This window comes from Trachurus trachurus (genome assembly GCF_905171665.1).
Source record: "Trachurus trachurus genome assembly, chromosome: 15".
NCBI lineage: Eukaryota > Metazoa > Chordata > Actinopteri > Carangiformes > Carangidae > Trachurus > Trachurus trachurus.
In genome coordinates this window covers 14,077,516-14,095,043 of record NC_139906.1, presented here as the reverse complement: position 1 = coordinate 14,095,043, position 17,528 = coordinate 14,077,516, and the positions used below count along the sequence as shown (strand labels likewise).

Here is a 17,528-nt window from a genome sequence, read left to right as displayed (position 1 = left end):
AGAAAAAAAAGGCAATACTGTAGCAGCTGCAAAAGAACGTGAGTTCCCATGGCAGAAATGTGTTGACCGAGTCAATACACAAGTAGGCGTATTAATTGAAAAAAAAGGGTTCCACTTATCAACATTTGTTCTATGTGTGTGTCTGTGCATGCAGGCACAAAATGTACTTGGCAGCAATTAGTGATATAGACTTAGTTGAATGAATGAATGAATGAATGAATTTATTTATTTCAACCATAAAAAAAAAATAAAATTAAAAAACGGGTGTGGTATCATTTCATTACACAACAGTAATGATTTTGTTTAACCTGCCCCATCTAATTAAACAGCATTCATTGGCTGCATTTATGATGCAATACAATGCAATGCAAATAACTTTATTAATCCCCAAAGTGAAATTCAATTGTCTGGCAGCTCATCTACCATTTGCAAAAGTAGGTACAAAGGATCAGAGGAGGCGTCCACCACCGCCATTTTTTGGTCCATCAAGGTGTTATGAAGTGGATGATCCGAGTTGTTGAGAATTGCCTCTATCTTCAGTGCACATCTCTCTACCAAATCCCCCAGTGAGCCCATCAGGGAAACATGATTGAAGTCTCCTGATATTATTAAAAGTGCCTCAGGATGTGTATCTGTATCCTAGCAACGACTTCATGAAGAACTTCAGCAGTAGTCTTGGATGGTATGTAGGTCTACACAAATATTTGCGCTTCAATACCACTTGGTTCTTCCATTAAAAACACAAGCCATGGTAAATGACTCAGAGTCATTTACCAAATTGGCCTTGTGAAACTGAAAACCCTGGGTTGTCTTCAATTCTGAGACAACTAACTCCAAGTTTTCACCAAACCTGCTTTCTGAAACGGGGCCCCGTTCCCGTTTGATGGAAACTTCTCTTGCTCCTCTTCTGTCTCTGTAAACATTAGTCTTGTCCATAGATCCCTGCTGCCGGGGTGTGTTTGTCTGGCTGTGGTAATACTCGAAGAACAACAGTCTGCAGCTGTCTATACAAAAATGGGTGGGGGTAGTTTTTATTTGTCCTTATATAGGTGAAAGATGGAGTGTGTTGAGTGAAGCACACTGAACACTGTGTGAGTAGTAATGGAGCAGGTGTACAAATATTATTTAAAAAAAAACATCTTCTTACCACTATATAATGGCCTACAACAGATAGACAGGTGTTTTGTCAATCAATCCAGAGAGTGGTATTTGCAGTGAGCTTACCATAGTATGTAGTAGCCATAGGCAATGTAAAGAAAGACCAATCCCAGAATGCACTCAATGAAATTAGGAGGAAGTTGTGGTCTGGAAAGGGTTGGGGGATGGGATAATAAACAATTTTGGAGCCTTGCATCTGAAGATTGAAAAGAAGATGCATTCTGTTCTGAGCTTAGATAAGACTACTGTTTCACGGCAGCATGTCTCCTTAATCTTTCATTAGTGTCAAATGCTGACATAACGCTTGACCTACAGCTGAGTTGGTATAAAATATTTATCAGTTTTCCATGCAAAAACTGAGCTTTTTGAAGGGTTTGTTTTTTTTAAGACTCAGAACAGCTCTGTGACTTTGTAGCACAGTTGGATGTTTCATGTTCAGTTCGATTGGGGCTGACAGAGAAAGAAAATTGCATTTTACACCCTTGGCCTAATAAATGTGACCATGATCTCATCTGAGGCTAAGTAAGGTCACAAAAGAAGAAACGCCTTATAAGCAGTGGCTGATTGTTGATATGTTGTTGAACATCAGTCAGCAAGCTGCTCACATTGATGTTGTGATGTTGTCAACATCAGGCTGCTTCGCTGTTTGTCTTGTAAAGATAAAGGAACCATTTTCATTGCCAAATGGGTGTCCAAAAGTGTACTCACTGTTAATGTTTTAGGCCTCTCCAGTGCACTTAACGTAACTCATAACTTCTCCACCAGGAAGCAATTATCATAAATTATTAGGATTCCTTTTCCTGTTTATCTGATTCCTTCACTCTTTGTCTTTTCTGCTGACTTGAGGCGAGGTCCGCTCTTTTCTAAATGCATGTGCAGAGTTAAGCACATTGATATCTTGGTTTAGAGGCATTTGTTTTCATGCTGAATACTGCTGAGTCTGACGCTGTTTTTAGTGTCGAAGGGAAATGTTTTTGACCCGCACACATTTGATTTGAGCAGGATTGGTCAGTGTCTCAAACAGAGTTTACCGTCATGGAGAGGCCTCCCTCCTCCACAACCTTCAACCACAGCAGACAGAGCACATGGGCCATAGCATTCCACAGGGGGATTGTTGAGTGTGCAAGCTGGCCTGGTTTCCTTTTGAACAGAAACCTCTCCAAAAATCCTGTAGTCATTATTTTTGGATTGGGGAATTGGACCAAGGTCAGCTCTACCCTTGTCCACATTATAATTTGTCTGGCCTACATTCCTGATATAAAATGGGACTTTAACAAGGTTATTTTTCTCAAAAAAAGGAAAAGAAAAACAAAACAACTACAGCAAAAAAAACTACAACAAAACAGTTGTTTAGCATTTGCTTCTTTGAAATACAAACATAAAGACAAACAAGTAGATGAGAATAGATTGAAGCTAAAGGTTATTATCTAGCATTGCACTGCTACAGTATGACAGAGACTGTTTTAAAAAAATCAATATAGTCAATATGCTAGTTAGCAGTCATTTTCATTACTGATTAATCTGATTATTTAATTCATTCATATCTCAGTCAAAATAAAACACTGAGAAAAGCCCATCCCATCCCAGTAAAATTACAAAATGATGTTAAAAATTGTGGCAGATTGTTTTTTATTTCTTTTGATTAATTAATTAAATGTTTTCTACACCTGCTGTAGTAGTCCTGTAGACACACACATTGGTAGAGTTCCCCTATTCATGTATAAACTGATAACAGTCATTTGGGCCCAAGCATTGCAGAGATGAGCAGCCTAAAGATTTTCAACACCTTGTAGTTTTGTCAGAAGTCATTGCCACCACAAAGTAACGTTATGTGACTTTGCCTTCTGATAATGCTGTCAATGCAGCTTCTGTACCAACGTGCACGATAAAATGTGATTTTCTCCAAGGAAATCAGAGCCTGTTACTGAACCAAGAGGACTGTTTCACCATAATCTCCCTGCAGTAAACAACTGTCGAGTAGATGTCAAAACACAACCCAGAGATGGAATCAGATTGTTTTCCCACTCAAACATTCCTCCGAACTCCCCCTGTCTGAGATGCCTCACCAACAGTTTCTTTGTCTGTTGCACAGTGGAGTGTCTCTTTGTCTGTGTTGCGCTCCTGACTCCCTTGAGTCCACTTTAGTCTAAATACTTCAGATGATTATCATTTTACAGAAGCTGCTTGGGTTTCTCTTGCCACTCATAATTCATGTTCGTAATGCCAAAATAGCCTCTGGCAACATGTCTTTTTCCTTTTTCAAACTTTATTTCGCAGTTTTTCATTAACAAACATACAACTTCCAAACATAGACACGACATGTTGGGTGACTGAGTGTTTATTGCACTCTTCTTCTCTGGCATTAATTCACAACACTGATTATCTGGAGTGTGTAGCTACAAAGAGACAGGCACTTGTGATTTCATCATAGCACCTTTTGCTACAAAGACACATTTATTTTCCCAGTGGGAACATTTGGCTGACACTGCTGTTTAATACACTGAAGTATCCCGTGCAGAGTTTAGGAGAGCAGCCTGGAGTAAATACTGGATATATATGAAATGTGAGAAATATTTTCCTTCGGAATTTGGCTTCAAGTTGTTGGGCTGTTGCCATAGAAACAGCAGCTTTCACACCTGTTCTCTGGAGTTATGAGTGAATCGAGGCACGACGCCAAGGGTGATGTCACCGTAGCCGCTGGCCGAGAGGCCTCTCCGTCAGTCATGGCGTTTTCCAAATGTGTTGAGTGAACCGTCCCGTCTTAGAGGGAGGATCCGGCTCCGGCTCCATCCAGCTGGGGGACTGATGACATGATGAGTACGCAGCTTAGTACGTTAGACAAACAATACAGCTGCCAACGTGCTATTACAAAAGCTGTCATATTTCCATAGTGTTCGAAAGAAAAGCAGTCTGGTTTGTGTTAGGGCCGCCGCCATATCAGGTTTTCGCAACGTGGCTATTGGGACCAAAAGAATTCACAGTGACAATATTATGTAGAAAATTAAAAAGTAACAACTTTTCTTTCAGGCAAACATATCATAAACTTTGTTAAATGTGTGTTTTCTCTTTTTAGTTACACTCAAAACACAACTGTAGGGAGGTGGCGAGTGAGTTTGTTACTATAACTGTACAAAAGCAAAAAAAAAAAAAAAACGGTACTCTAAATTGAGAGTGAAAAGACAACCAGACGAACTAATAGCATGATATCTGTCATCAGTGTATTATTATGTGTATAAACATGATATCGATATTTCATTTTACTGTAAATCGCAACACCCCTAGTTTACATGGATCATGCTTGATGCCTTGCCTTTTCAGTTTTAGCAGTGCTAAACTCTGATCTTAGTAAGGTCGGAAAGCGCACCATGACATGTTTGTGTGCAAGCGTGGTTAACCACTGCCGTTCTCTATTCTCAGCAGTATTACTTTGTTCTTAAAAGACAATAATGATGGCTGTTCTTTCTCCTCAAAAGAAATCACTTCTTGTTCACAGTATGTTTTTCAAAGGACGGGTTTAAGAGTTAATGTCATGCTCTCGGAGAACTTTACAGGTTTAGCAAAGGCAGCAAATGAGTGCAGAAAAAGAAAGAAAGAACCACAAAAAGAGAAACCAAACCACCTCTTACTGGAGAGTTCCTACAAACAACTCCTACAGCCCCAGACAGAGTGGATCCGCCTTTGCCCTCTAAGCTTGATTCTGTTTGTCCACCTGGTTCTTTTTGGCTCAGTCTAGACTGGGGCTAGTCTCCTGGTCTCCTCCTGAGCTGAGTGTGCTTTAGCTCGGCGCTCACAGTCTTCGCTGTTTAGAGGAGCACATCTGGAAAAGGGCAAGGCAGAACGAACAAAGGCAGGGCTGCATCTGGATTTTGAGCATGCTGTTCCTGTAGGATGCTCTTACATGCCATTATGGTATTGCTGTGATTTATTCAAAGTGGCAAAATAGAAAATCTCATCTGTGATTCAGCACAGACACATACTTAACGCATTTGCATCACATGTTTTTGTCAGCACTCGACAAAACATGCTCATATATCATGTACAACACAGGACAAATGTACATATAAACATGCGCGTATTGAAACTGTTACAAATTGCTACACTGCAGGAAAGAGTTGCACGCTGACATCATAAAAAAGACTTGACACACTATACTTCATGTCTATTTCTTCCTGTGTCTCTCAATTGACCGACCCTGTAAATGGACAGATGTTTCAAGCGTTATCGCAAAGTGTTAATTATGTCCTCTGATGGCTTTTGAAGATCCTTAAATGCTGCTTGCTTTTTATTTTTTATTTTTTTCCCAGATGAGTGTTGTAATGATGTAACCCTGTCTGCTACCTCAGATCAAAGTGAAGCAGCTTCATGACACAGTAGCCTTTCAGACCAGATGTAATTACACCCTGTGTTGAACCCGTGTACTGTAACAAGGAGGTCGACTGTTCCTGGAGAATTTACAACCCCCCCTTTTTTTCTTTTGTTTCTATTCTCAGCTCAGATTCCTCTACTTTCAACTTTTATCTGATCAGCTTGTGGTAGATAAGATACAACAGTTAAGAGAATAGTTAAAGATGATAATTGCCTGTCATTTATGATGGCGTGTATCTTTCTTTTCTGTGGTAATCAAAAAGGAATCTTCTGGCATTTGCTCCTCAGTTCATGCTTGTGTCACTTATTACTTTCCCCTTAACTCCTGCAGATGCGAATCCTCGACAAGTTCCCGATTGAAGGAGGACAGAAGGATCCCAAAAAGAGGATTATTCCTTTTTTGCCAGGTGATCAGTACAGTATTGCACAGCATGCACAACACTTTGATGTCATTGTCACATCAATTTTAGACTGATTCGAGAGAAAGGAAAAAAAAGAAGACATGCCTTTTTCATGCACAACGGATGTTTGTTAGTGCTCCATAGCATGGCCTACCACGTTGCCATGCTCCACCCAGGCCAAATCAATTTGTGGTCTGCTAATGTCAGGAGGAGGCTAGCAGAGAGGGATTTGTCTAATCTGATAAAGTCACTGTGGGTAGAGCAGAGGAGAGCAGTGAAGAGATCCTTTGTTAGACAAGCTGTACTGCTACAAGTCAGACCAGTGCACAATTTCACTGTTTGTGGGTTTCGTGCATGCAGACACTAATATTAACAGCCAGTCTCCTAAGAATTGCAAAGTGAGGATTAACAGAGAGAAACAGTTTAACAGCTGCTCTCATTCATTTATGGATTATTAGGGGTTGTCTGGTTTTAGAATCTATCCCTAAATCCTGTCATTAAACATTTGAAACATGTGTTCAATATACTTTTCCTAGTGTATTATGTCAAATGAAGGAAAATATACAAACTTTCAGTTGATGCAGCACTACAAATTGATGCACTCCTCATATGTGCACATATACATACAGATACCAACAAAAAAGAAAAAAAAAGGCAAACAGGGGAAATAAAAGGTTAAGTTTAAGAAACATAAAGGCCAAAAACTACTGTATATAGCTAATGAACTCCATGGATAATTATATTATTATTTCCATCCAGTATAATACTCGATTTGTTGATAACTTTTTTTTTTTATTCTTAGTAAATAACTCATCAGCTGTAGAAGCAAGAAGTTATACGTTTGCATCCCATCATCAGTTCTGTCTGAATCCACTCGACTGGGGTCTTTTGGCAAATCTTTATTAGAGCATAATAAATGTTTGACCTTTTAATGATAATGATACTTATCTGACAGTTCAATTGTTCTATTTCTAATGGAGATGTACTGCTTTGTCTTGTCCTCAGGTAAAGTCTTGTTTCGCAGAAGTCACATCAGAGATGTAGCCGTCAAGAGACTGAAGCACCTGGATAATTACTGCAAAGTAAGACGAAGACTGCATGTCTCATGACAATACCTCTTTTACAAATTTGAATTGACAACATTAGCACATTTAGCTTGACACACATCATCTTATCGAACACTTGCTTTTGGTTTGTGTGTTGTTGGAGGAGCTCTTTACACATTTCACTGCTCTACTTCCTGAGCATTTGCTGCAGTATTTTATGTGGCAAGTCTCAACATTTATCTCCTCCACCAGCCTCAACAGGAAAGCAACTGCTCTATCTGCGCTGGTCATTTCCTGTCACCAATGTAAATACGCTGCCTATAAAGGAAACAAGGGAAATGGGGGCACACAGGGGGTAAAACACAGTCCAGAGAATAAAGAATGAATCAGCAGGCTTAAAGTGTAGCAGGGAGTTTTGATGGTTACCTGACCCTCTTACATTCATTAGGTCAGAGAAGGGAATGTGTGGCAGGTGCGTTGCCAAGTGTGGCGGCAGTTTTCTTTTTGGAAGAACTGGACGAGACTTGCTGTGAAGGCAAGAAACTTAAAAGACAATAAAACAAGACCCCTTCTTGTTTCTATAAAGATGTACTTAAGTGGGCTGACACATCATGCTTTAAATGTCTGCGGGCTGAGACAGCTGGTTGTTGTAGTGTGTCACCTTTTTTTGTGTTTTCCTTTGTTTTAACCCTCACTCTCAGCCCAGAGCCTCCTTCCTTCCCCTCCACACCCTCCCCACCTCCGCCTGGTCCACTCATGCCAGCTGTGACTAAATGTTATATGGAGGTTACTCATTGCCATTCAAACCAACAATGCTTCACAAAATACTCACATGCAACCTTTTGATTGTGGTTTTTTGTGTTGCAAACAGTAGCTCTCTTCCTCCCTCCCTTTCCCACAGGCTTTGATGAAACTTCCCTCCCACATTTCCCAAAGTGACGAGGTCCTGAAGTTCTTTGAGACCAAAGCTGAGGACCTGAACCCTCCCACAGAGTGAGTAACTATCGCTGTGTATACGTATAGCATAACCTGTGTTATATGACCTGTTAAATACCAAACATTTGCCCTCCTGGTGGGTTGTAAACACACACCACAGCAGCAGACTGTGTGTGTTCGTGTGGTTCAGCAGCTGGAAGAGTTGCCCTTCACCCCACACTGATCTTATTTGATCCAGAGGCTTTGTTGTGTCTCAGACATGATTGATTGGTTCTCGTTGAGAGGCATTGTGTTTTATTAATAGTGATTTCTGGGAGGTGACACCTGATCCCAGTGCAAATACCTAAGGATTAGTGGTGTCATGAGTCATGTCTGAGTTCATGTCACAGAGCAGATTGTCATTTGTCAAACTCAGTTCAAAGTCAGAGTGGGAGTAATTACAGACTGACTGTTGAATTTCTTTTTGTTTTAATTCTGTTCTTTCCTTTTAATTCGTTCGCCTGCTACAGTATGTTTCTACATAAGATCTGAATTTAAACTCATCAAATGTTGTTGGTACACTTAAACACACTCAAGGACAAAGAATGTAGTGGAGTAACATCTTGAGTGGTCTCTGCACAACAACCAGGACCACCACCTCTAACCCTCAATACCCATGCAGGCTAATCCCACTTCAAAGTGAGATCCTCCTCCAGACTCCTCTAGACAGTCAAGCGCAACTTTTAAATTGAGATGCTGAGGTCTAAAAGCCAAGCCACCCATGTGCTCAGTTCACTACTGGGTGATCTGGGCTGCTTCATAATGACTTTTATGGTGTCATTTTGTGCCACATGCTCTCAAGAGCTCAGAAAAAAATAATTTTATGATGTGATCAAATCACACAATGTGAGACACTGTACAGTGAAGAAACTTTTATTATTTAGTTGACAAGTGTTAAAAATGGATTGAGGAAATGACTGTTTATAACCAAGAGGTTGTCTTTTCAAGCATTTCATCACATTCCCTAGAAATGTTTTCCTCGTAGAAATTTGACAGTTGCATGGGAATCATAAAATAGGGATCAAACCCACACCCTTAAAGGAATAGTTCACCCAAAATTCAAATTTCACTCATTATCTACTCACCCTCATGTTGACTAAGGGTTGGGAGGAGTTTCAGAGTCCTCCGTGCCTTCTCGGAGTTACAGCGCCGGCGTCAGTGCAAATCGCGCGAGATTTGGATGGACCAGGAAGAGCAGTCTTTTATCTTATTGGACGAAGAAAAGTGAGCCCCGTTCACCACTGTCATATGGACATGCAGTGCTGCGCCAAGCCCCCCTGTAACTCCGAGAAGGCACGGAGGACTCTGAAAATTCCCCCAACCCTTAGTCGACATGAGGGTGACTAGATAATGAGTGAAATTTAAATTTTGGGTGAACTATTCTTTTAAGGGTTTTGTGGTGTGTGTGTGAGAGAGAGAGAATGAGAGAGAGAGCAAGACAGAGAGACAGAGGTATGTTTGTGTGCGTCACAAAAAGACTTTAGAATTTAGGTGTGTCTGGTATGTGACCAACGATTATGTGAATCTTGGGACAGAGCTGCTCCTCTCATGTCACCTATATCGTATCAGCCAATAGCAAGAGGTGAAAAAGTGACTAACAACAACAACAACCTACATCAGTGCCGCCGCTCATGCTGCACCAGGGCACACTTTTTCCTTTAGGCAATATGTGAAGTAAGGTTTTGGCCACACTGCAAACATTTTTCTGATAGCTGATGTTACTCTAAGATTAAGTCTGTCTACCTATCTGTCTGTCTAAAAGACCTGTGTGTCGGTCTGCCCTCACAGGTTGCCATGATACTTTTACCTGCTTTGTTTCAGTTGAAATGAAATGAAATCTCTAACTTAAACATCCTAACTGTTATCACATTAAGTTACCTGTGTGTGTGGGTGTGGGTAAGTGCATGAGTGTGTCTGGTTGTGTTTCACAAAGACTATGGGCTCTATTTTCCTAGACTAGGTGCAGGCGTGGTGGATGAGCCCTGCCCTGTCCACGAGCAGTTTGCAATGTTCCTTCGAAGCGCAGCGGGGCGCATCCCGCCTACTTTCCTCCCACCGGCGCAAATGGCATAGAGGGAGGAGAGAAGGCGTGGAGTGGGTTCCACACAGCCGAGTCAGATCTTCACCAATCAAATGAGCTCCTCTCCTCGCCTTTAAATCCGCCGCGCGCGAGGCGCACGTTTGATTTCACCTGGAAGAGGGAGGCAATTGACTTGGTGCGCACACGTCACCAAGACCTCACAGGCAGGTTTCCACAGTTCCAGGCACATTTAAATGGAATTAATAATCACAATAACCCCTATTTATTGTATCTGAATCAGCACATACACGTATATCTATATCGATTGTCCCGTCACACTGATGACAGATCAAAGGCTGTCGGCATGCGTAATGGAAACTCAGCCTGACTGAATTAACACAGATGAAAGATGAGGATGGATTACTGCTGTGTCTATCTATATAGATATATGTGTATGTGCTGATTCAGATACAATAAATAGGGGTTATTGTGATTATTATTATTATTATTAATTGCATTTAAATGTGCCTGGAACTGTGGAAACCTGCCTGTGAGGTCTTGGTGACGTGGGCGCACTGCGCGCTGGGCAGTCAAAATACCAGTCCGCTGGCTGCGCTTCGCCTTGCGCTGAGAGTAGACCAGGTTGGAGCTGGCGAGCTTTCGGCGCACTCTCCGCGCGGTCTATCGGCAACAAATTGTCACTGCACCAAGGTGAATCTGTCGACACCTCCCCCTGCTGCGCGACCACTCCCATCTCGGTGCACAGCAGTCTGCCAATTTACCGAATCCTTTGCGCACGTTGTTGCACTGGAGGAAAATGCCACTGCGCCAGCTGCGCCAGGGCTCGCCTCGCTGCGCCCCCCTGAGTTGCGCCAGGAAAATAGGGCCCTATATCTCATGTGTTTTGACATATAATTTGCCTGGTACTCTCTCAGAGCTGTAGAAGTAGTGAAAAAAAATTGACACAGAAGATGAATAATAAAAAGAAGGAGAAACATATATGATAACAAAAGAGGCAGAGGTCATTGCCTCGGAGTGTTAGGCCCCTTGACACTAATTATTAGGCCAGTCACATGAAAATCTGTTTTACTGATGTGTCTCCCTGTCTTCAGTCACTATTGTGTTTGCTGAGCCCTCATCTGCTACTGACATCTAATGGCCAACAGGTGTCATTGCACACATTTATCAAAAAAGAATTTGATGTTGCTCCATCACAAGAGGGAGCCATGCAATAGGCCTGAAAAAGGTGAGACATGTCTCTTGACAATGAAAGGATGAAAGGTACAATTGCATCACATGAATATGAAGCAGATTCTGCAAATAGTTATTATTACTCATGATGAATAGATTTATATTGTTTTTTAAACAATACAAATAATGTACTGTACTGTACTGTAAAACTGCAATGTAGCTATGTGGTAAACTCTTAGAGGGTAGGGAAAACATGTCTTCTCTGGTGATCTGGCAAGTGTAGAAACAAAAAGGTGGTAACTAAATATTTGTCAGGCACCCCTCTTTTGAAGTTGAGCTGAAACTGTACAAATATGCAATAAATGAAATGTTATACAGTAGTTAGTAGTTAAAACTGCTGTTCAGCAATTTGTATAAGTAATGACATTGTCTTTGAAAGTAGTTTCAGATGCCTGAAGGTTAAAAGCTTTTGTATAAGTCATAAGAAACCTCAAAACAAGTTAAGAAAAGTAGACATTTTAATTCATTTAGAAACAAGCGTTTATATACCATCATCTTATTACTCATGATAGAGTGCATGTAGAAAATGCTTGATTAGATTTCCTCAATGATTTATGAATCCCACTGTTCACAAATAAAATTAAAATGAAGGGGTTTTACTCTTTCTCACAACACTGCGCCGTTGGTGCTGACAATTATGCAAATTTTGTGTTGTTTGTAACAAGGCAAGATGATTTTGTTTATGACTTTGACATCAGTATGCTTGAAGGTGTTTTACTGGGATAATATGGGCCATCATTATTTTTGCCGGCCTATGTTTTTGCTTAGTCACTGAAAAGCATCTTTTACTGCCCTATCTACAATGTGACTTTGCTTTGTACTACTTTCTTAGAGCACTACGAAGTGACATCAACTTTATTAATCCCCATGGGGAAATCTGTCCTCTGCATTTGATCCATACCAACTGTTAAGCAGTTGTGTTCAGCGCCAAGAGACCATGTCCAGTTCTGAGGCCAGCATCTGGGTCAAGGGCAGTGATAAGAGTAAGAGTAATTCCCATAAACGTGTGCACATATCCATCATCTCCATTACAAGTAACTATTTACTTTTTGTAATAAAGTTAATCCAAGTTATCTTTGTATATTCTCTTAACATGGAGATAGCCCTCCCCTCACCTTTGTACTGTGCGTAAATTTAGGATGAATATCTTTTTTCAGCCTCACAGTTACTACCTGTTCATGCTCATATAGTTTGATCATTTCCATAACTGACAACCCTAAAACAACCAAATAAGGCAACTAGAATGTTTCATTCACAAAATCGTTACAAAAAAAGAGGAAAAATAAGAATTTCACATTACCTTAGCTTCAAATCCTTTAGTCAGAAAACATCAAACACAATTAGCAGTGTCAGTTTAGGAGTACCTTAAACAGTGGGAAATATTTACAGTACAGCTGTCATCAACATGTCATCTGAGCAAAGCTGCATTGTGAGAGAACTGAAGAGAGAATGATTCAGAATGATGGTGAGGTGCCAAACGTGTCTTTCTAAAGCAAAGTAGTCCATTGCTAATATGAGAAGTGGGCAAGCAGACGTGACAGCCATGGTAATATTAGAAGGGATAATGTTACAGCTTGCCGCAGGTGATGTTACACTGCAGAGATCAACAGAGGATAAAACTGGGCAAAGACCTGCGTGAAGACCCTGAGGCAGCTGTTGGAGTGAGAGAATCAACTGCTAAACTGAGTGACCTGGGGCTGAAATATGCTCGTGAAAACTATAAAATCTGAAAAACCTCTCATTAAATTAGTCAGCCATGGTGATTTGTACTAGATTTATGTATTTCATTTTCCATAATTTCTGTATTATTTTTGAACTCCAAATTCACTCAGACCAAAGCACTGAGATCTCAAGGCAAATCCGCACACAGCTCATACAACAGGTCTGGATTGGCTGTGAATTTAGTTTGGAATAAAAGGGGAAATTAATAAATATGACAAGTTCCCATAACAACCGGTCTGTTCGCACATGTGGTTCTTGCATGGGGCCCTTTTAGTCCACCATGCTCAGACAGTCCTAAAGGATGTCTGTTGTAAAAAGCAGCATTTCGTGTACACAATAGTTTTCGTTTAAAGAATATAAATTCTCAGAGGTACTTACTTTTAAATGCCTCTATATCACATTACTGGATTCTTTGTTAACTGCACTGCACCCTCTTAACTTGTTGAGAACCACCTTGGTAAATGGGAATCAGTTGTATGACTTTATTCTCAGACGACTTAAGCAAACAAGAATTTGAATTTGTTGCCGTGAGGGAGCCAAGACATGGAAAGCTCTGCAACTAAAGAAAAAATGGCGTCATCGTCAACAGTGCCGACAACTTTCTCACTGCTGCATCTAAAATCATGCTGTTGGTCCAAAAATGTGTGGTCAAAACACATTCCTCAAGATGTGCGTACATGATGCTGCAACCACCATGGATCGACTCCTTGCAAAGGAGATGCAAACACATGATTTTGTGACTCAGGAAGGCGTTTGCGCCGACTCAGCTTAATATGCCATAGCCTTGATTATAACTGCTTCATGCCTAGAAGCAATGCTAATCCTTAACCCTAAAATTTAATTATTTAGCTTGTGGGAACCTGTGTTTTGTCCCACAAAAAGTCGGTGTGAAACATTATTTTCGTGTAAACACAACTACGCAATTATGTATTTGAATTATAAGAGAGGCAATGGAGTTGTATTTAAGTCTTTTCTTTACAACCTAAAGCTTAATTTTACATCAGTGTTTCACTACAAGTTATAAGGTTTGTGGTTGATACATGGTCAGACTAACATAGTTTTCCTCTAGCATCACTGTGTAGTCATGTCCAGACTTTGATGGAGATTTGGACCAGTGCACAGGAGTTTACTGTGCTTGTGTGTGTGTTTTTGTGGGAATTTGAATAAGCAGCGTCATTACCTCTCTTGAGGATATTAACACATAAACCTCACGCTGCTGCCTCTCTGCATGCAAACCAGACCTCTGCTCTATCATAATGATTTCCTGTTAAGTAACGTCGACCCATTGACCCCTGAGCTGGGGGGTTACTCCTGCAGAGGTTAAGCTGAGGTCAGACAGGAGAGTCTGTGTAATGTATACATGGAGCAGGGCAGACGCTTTCAGTCCTCTGGCTTGGCTGAGAAATGTGAGCAACGAACTAATATCTCACACATTCCTCCTCTAATAGGCCCACCTACAAAGAGTGAGGAGCAGTTGTGTGTTAACAGATGGTTATTCTCAGCTGAAGCTTAGGATGGACTCTCATGGGCTCGGCTTTTTAATGATGTGTTCAGCACATGCAGCCTATGCACATGTTTATGTGTATAGACTGTATGTGCATCTCCAGGCATGGGGCGTGTACCTCATGGATGCGTACCTTATGACACCAGAACTGTAAAGACTATCTTGTATAACCTCTGTGAGTCTCTGTTGTGGGCTAAACGTTCTAATTTACACAATTCTGAGACAATTCTCCGTGTTTGGATGTATTTCTGCTCTTGTGTTGGGTTTTACTGGTGAACGGAGGGAAGTGCACTGAGCCAGAGTTCTGTGCTCAGTCTCCTCCTGGGAAGAATATTATTCCAGCTCTGTGATATGGGTCATCAGCTTGCAGGGCAGGTCAAGCATCTACTTTATCCCCATCATTTCTTCCCAACTCTCTATAGATCTTCCCTCAGTTTCATCTCCGCCCCACCAGACTTTGCGAAAACAAACACATAATTCATCGTACAATACTTCAGAAATGCTTAACATCTATGACGACGAATTCACCTCTTAATGTAAACTACCTGAACACATCCCCCGTAAACATGCTGTAACTTATCCGCCAGTTTATGCTACATTACCTAAAGAAATGTGTCCACGACTCACTTTCTCACTCGCGTTTCCATCCCAAGCATGTGTGAGTTATCCGCTCTGCTATGATGTGTGTGTTGTTTTGATTTTAATACCTATAACATTTCCTCTCCGAAAGTCGTGAGTTCAAAGATGTCTCGAGTGATGTACACCGTGTGCTTAGACTATGCTTCTTTTTTCAATATACTGCAAGCCTATTTATGTTGGCTCGGCATAAATGTTTAACATTGTTTTGTTTTCTGCCCATCACATCATATAGAAAGTTATGAAATTCATATCTCAGCCTTTTTGCAATTGTTTTGCCACAGGATGAATGTTGCTTGAAGATCCAATACAAACATTGTTCTTACTGTGTCATCCAATTTAATAGTGTATTCACGGTTGAATTAGTTGCTTTACATCAAAGTTCTTATATAATTTATGTTTTTGATGAAGCTGAACTGAGCTGTAAGCTATTGTGGGTTTGATTGGGAATGTCTCATAACTGATCAGTCTCATATTTGTTGCTGCATCTGGAAACAGAGAAACTTTGGGCCAAAAATGACTTTATCTTAAGTAACAGAGGGATACAGTTATTGGTAAAAAATGTTTTCATTAAGCAAGAAGTGTTGCTTAACTTGGACGAGCGTAAACTTTTTTATGGTGCTGCTCACCAAACACTAACATACCGTACCCTGATTCAAAAAAAAAAAAAAAAGTTTTGTTATTGTCCTCTAAAAGCAAAACCAGATATAGTGTCTTTGTACTACCTCTTTGTAAAATAATGAACTCCAGAAATAGTTAAAATTATCCTTTTTATTTCGGTCAACTGGAATCATTGAAACACACGAGTTGATGAACAGGCTGTAGCCTGGCAAATGTTGGACAAGGTTTATCCAAACATGCACTCATATCCATAACTGGTCCTGGCTCCAGTCCTGCTGCTGGCCCCTCCAGAGAGCCAGGTGTCTGTTCCCATCTGCATCAAACCTCAGCCTCTCCTCGGTGTGTGCTCTCGCTGCAGCTCTGCAGCTAACTTAATGACCACAAACAGTCACCCAGTGCCTCCTAAAATGTGCATCAAGCTACAATCTATACACAACGGTACACAGATTCTGTTTGAAATGTTTATGCATTCGTGTTGTATCACAAATCATTGTCAAATGGATTAAGTATGAGATGTATCTTCATGTAGGCACCTGCATTACAGTACATGAAGCATAAGCGCTCAAATTGAACAGACAATACTAATGAATTATGAATTCCGATGTACTTGCCCTGTGTTCATCGTTTGTTTTGTTTGCCTCTAAAACACATATTTCTGACAAGTGAAAATAATTTCTGTATATTTGCTGCAGCTGAACTGAAGTCTGCTCCATTTAAAACAAAAAATGTTTTCATTTAGTTGTGCATTTTTGTAAGGAATGAACCTGTTTCCCCTTGTATTTCCTATGAAGGTCAGTGTTCTGAGCAGCAGCAGCAGGAGCACACAGACATGTACAGTACATGTGCACATGGAAATGAGCATCAGAGCACAGAGCGGGTTCATTGACAGTGACGCTCATCCATTCAGTGTCTTGTTACAGTCCAGGCTTTGGAACTGAAAGGCGCTTTCACACCAGAACATGAATGGGACTTATCAAGAGGATATGATACTGTTGTCAAGTAAATAAATGCTGTTCTGTTACACACAGGCAGCTGCAGAGCCCCTATATACACAACGTCTACCGCACCAGTATATTTGCTAAAAGATCTGATGATTTGCTTTGTTACTGTCCTTGACACACTTATACTGTGGTCCTCCACACAGCCGTACAGTATGTGTCCCACCCTGTCTCCCTCCCTCTGGTAGTAGGTCAAGTTCTGCGTGCATTCTCAACGAGGGTTTGGCTTGGTACTTGTGTGCCAACTGCACTTGGATAGTCCCAGGCAGAGATTCAGCTGTAACTTGTTACTGGATTGATCATGCTGTATTAATGCTCTGACCTCACCTACAGTACAGTACACTCACACTCAAACTGACCATGCTTCTCTGGTGTTGCTTCCTTTTCAGAGACTGTGGCGGCTCTGGCAAACGTAAATCAGGTAAGAATCTGAAATCTTTTTCCACCTTGGCCAGCACAACCTGTGACAATCTTTCTATTCTCCATCCGTGTCTACTGTGTTTTCATTGTTTTAACTTCTTAAACTGTGTCATGGTTTTGACATTTTTCTCTCTGAACACTGCAAGTTTGAAAAAGTAAAAAAAAAATCACATCACATAAATGTCTAAAGGAACTGTTGGTGTTAATGTAGGCACCAAGATTTGACAAGAAGAAATGTTTGGAATAGAGCTGCAAAGACAAGGCGATTCATGTTTGCCAGCTATTTTGATTATAAATTAATGTTTTTAAGGAAAAATATTCTGTGACACCACTTTCACAAAATATTTGCTGCTTTAATATGACTGTTAATTAAATATCTTTTGCGCTGTTGTTTAGACAATTTGAAAATGT

The 17,528-nt window shown here is 40.7% G+C and overlaps 1 protein-coding gene across 2 annotated transcripts in view; it reads left to right on the top strand.

The window, feature by feature from the left end:
* LOC310997895 (SH3 and PX domain-containing protein 2A-like) overlaps positions 1–17,528 on the top strand; it is a 59,211-nt gene that overhangs the window by 10,680 nt on the left and 31,003 nt on the right. For both annotated transcript variants that reach the window (XM_083987725.1, XM_083987724.1), the window contains exons 3-6: positions 5,855–5,930; positions 6,930–7,006; positions 7,872–7,963; positions 17,087–17,118. In XM_083987725.1, the coding sequence (XP_083843851.1) occupies positions 5,855–5,930; positions 6,930–7,006; positions 7,872–7,963; positions 17,087–17,118 (277 nt within the window). The remainder of the gene's footprint in view (positions 1–5,854; positions 5,931–6,929; positions 7,007–7,871; positions 7,964–17,086; positions 17,119–17,528) is intronic.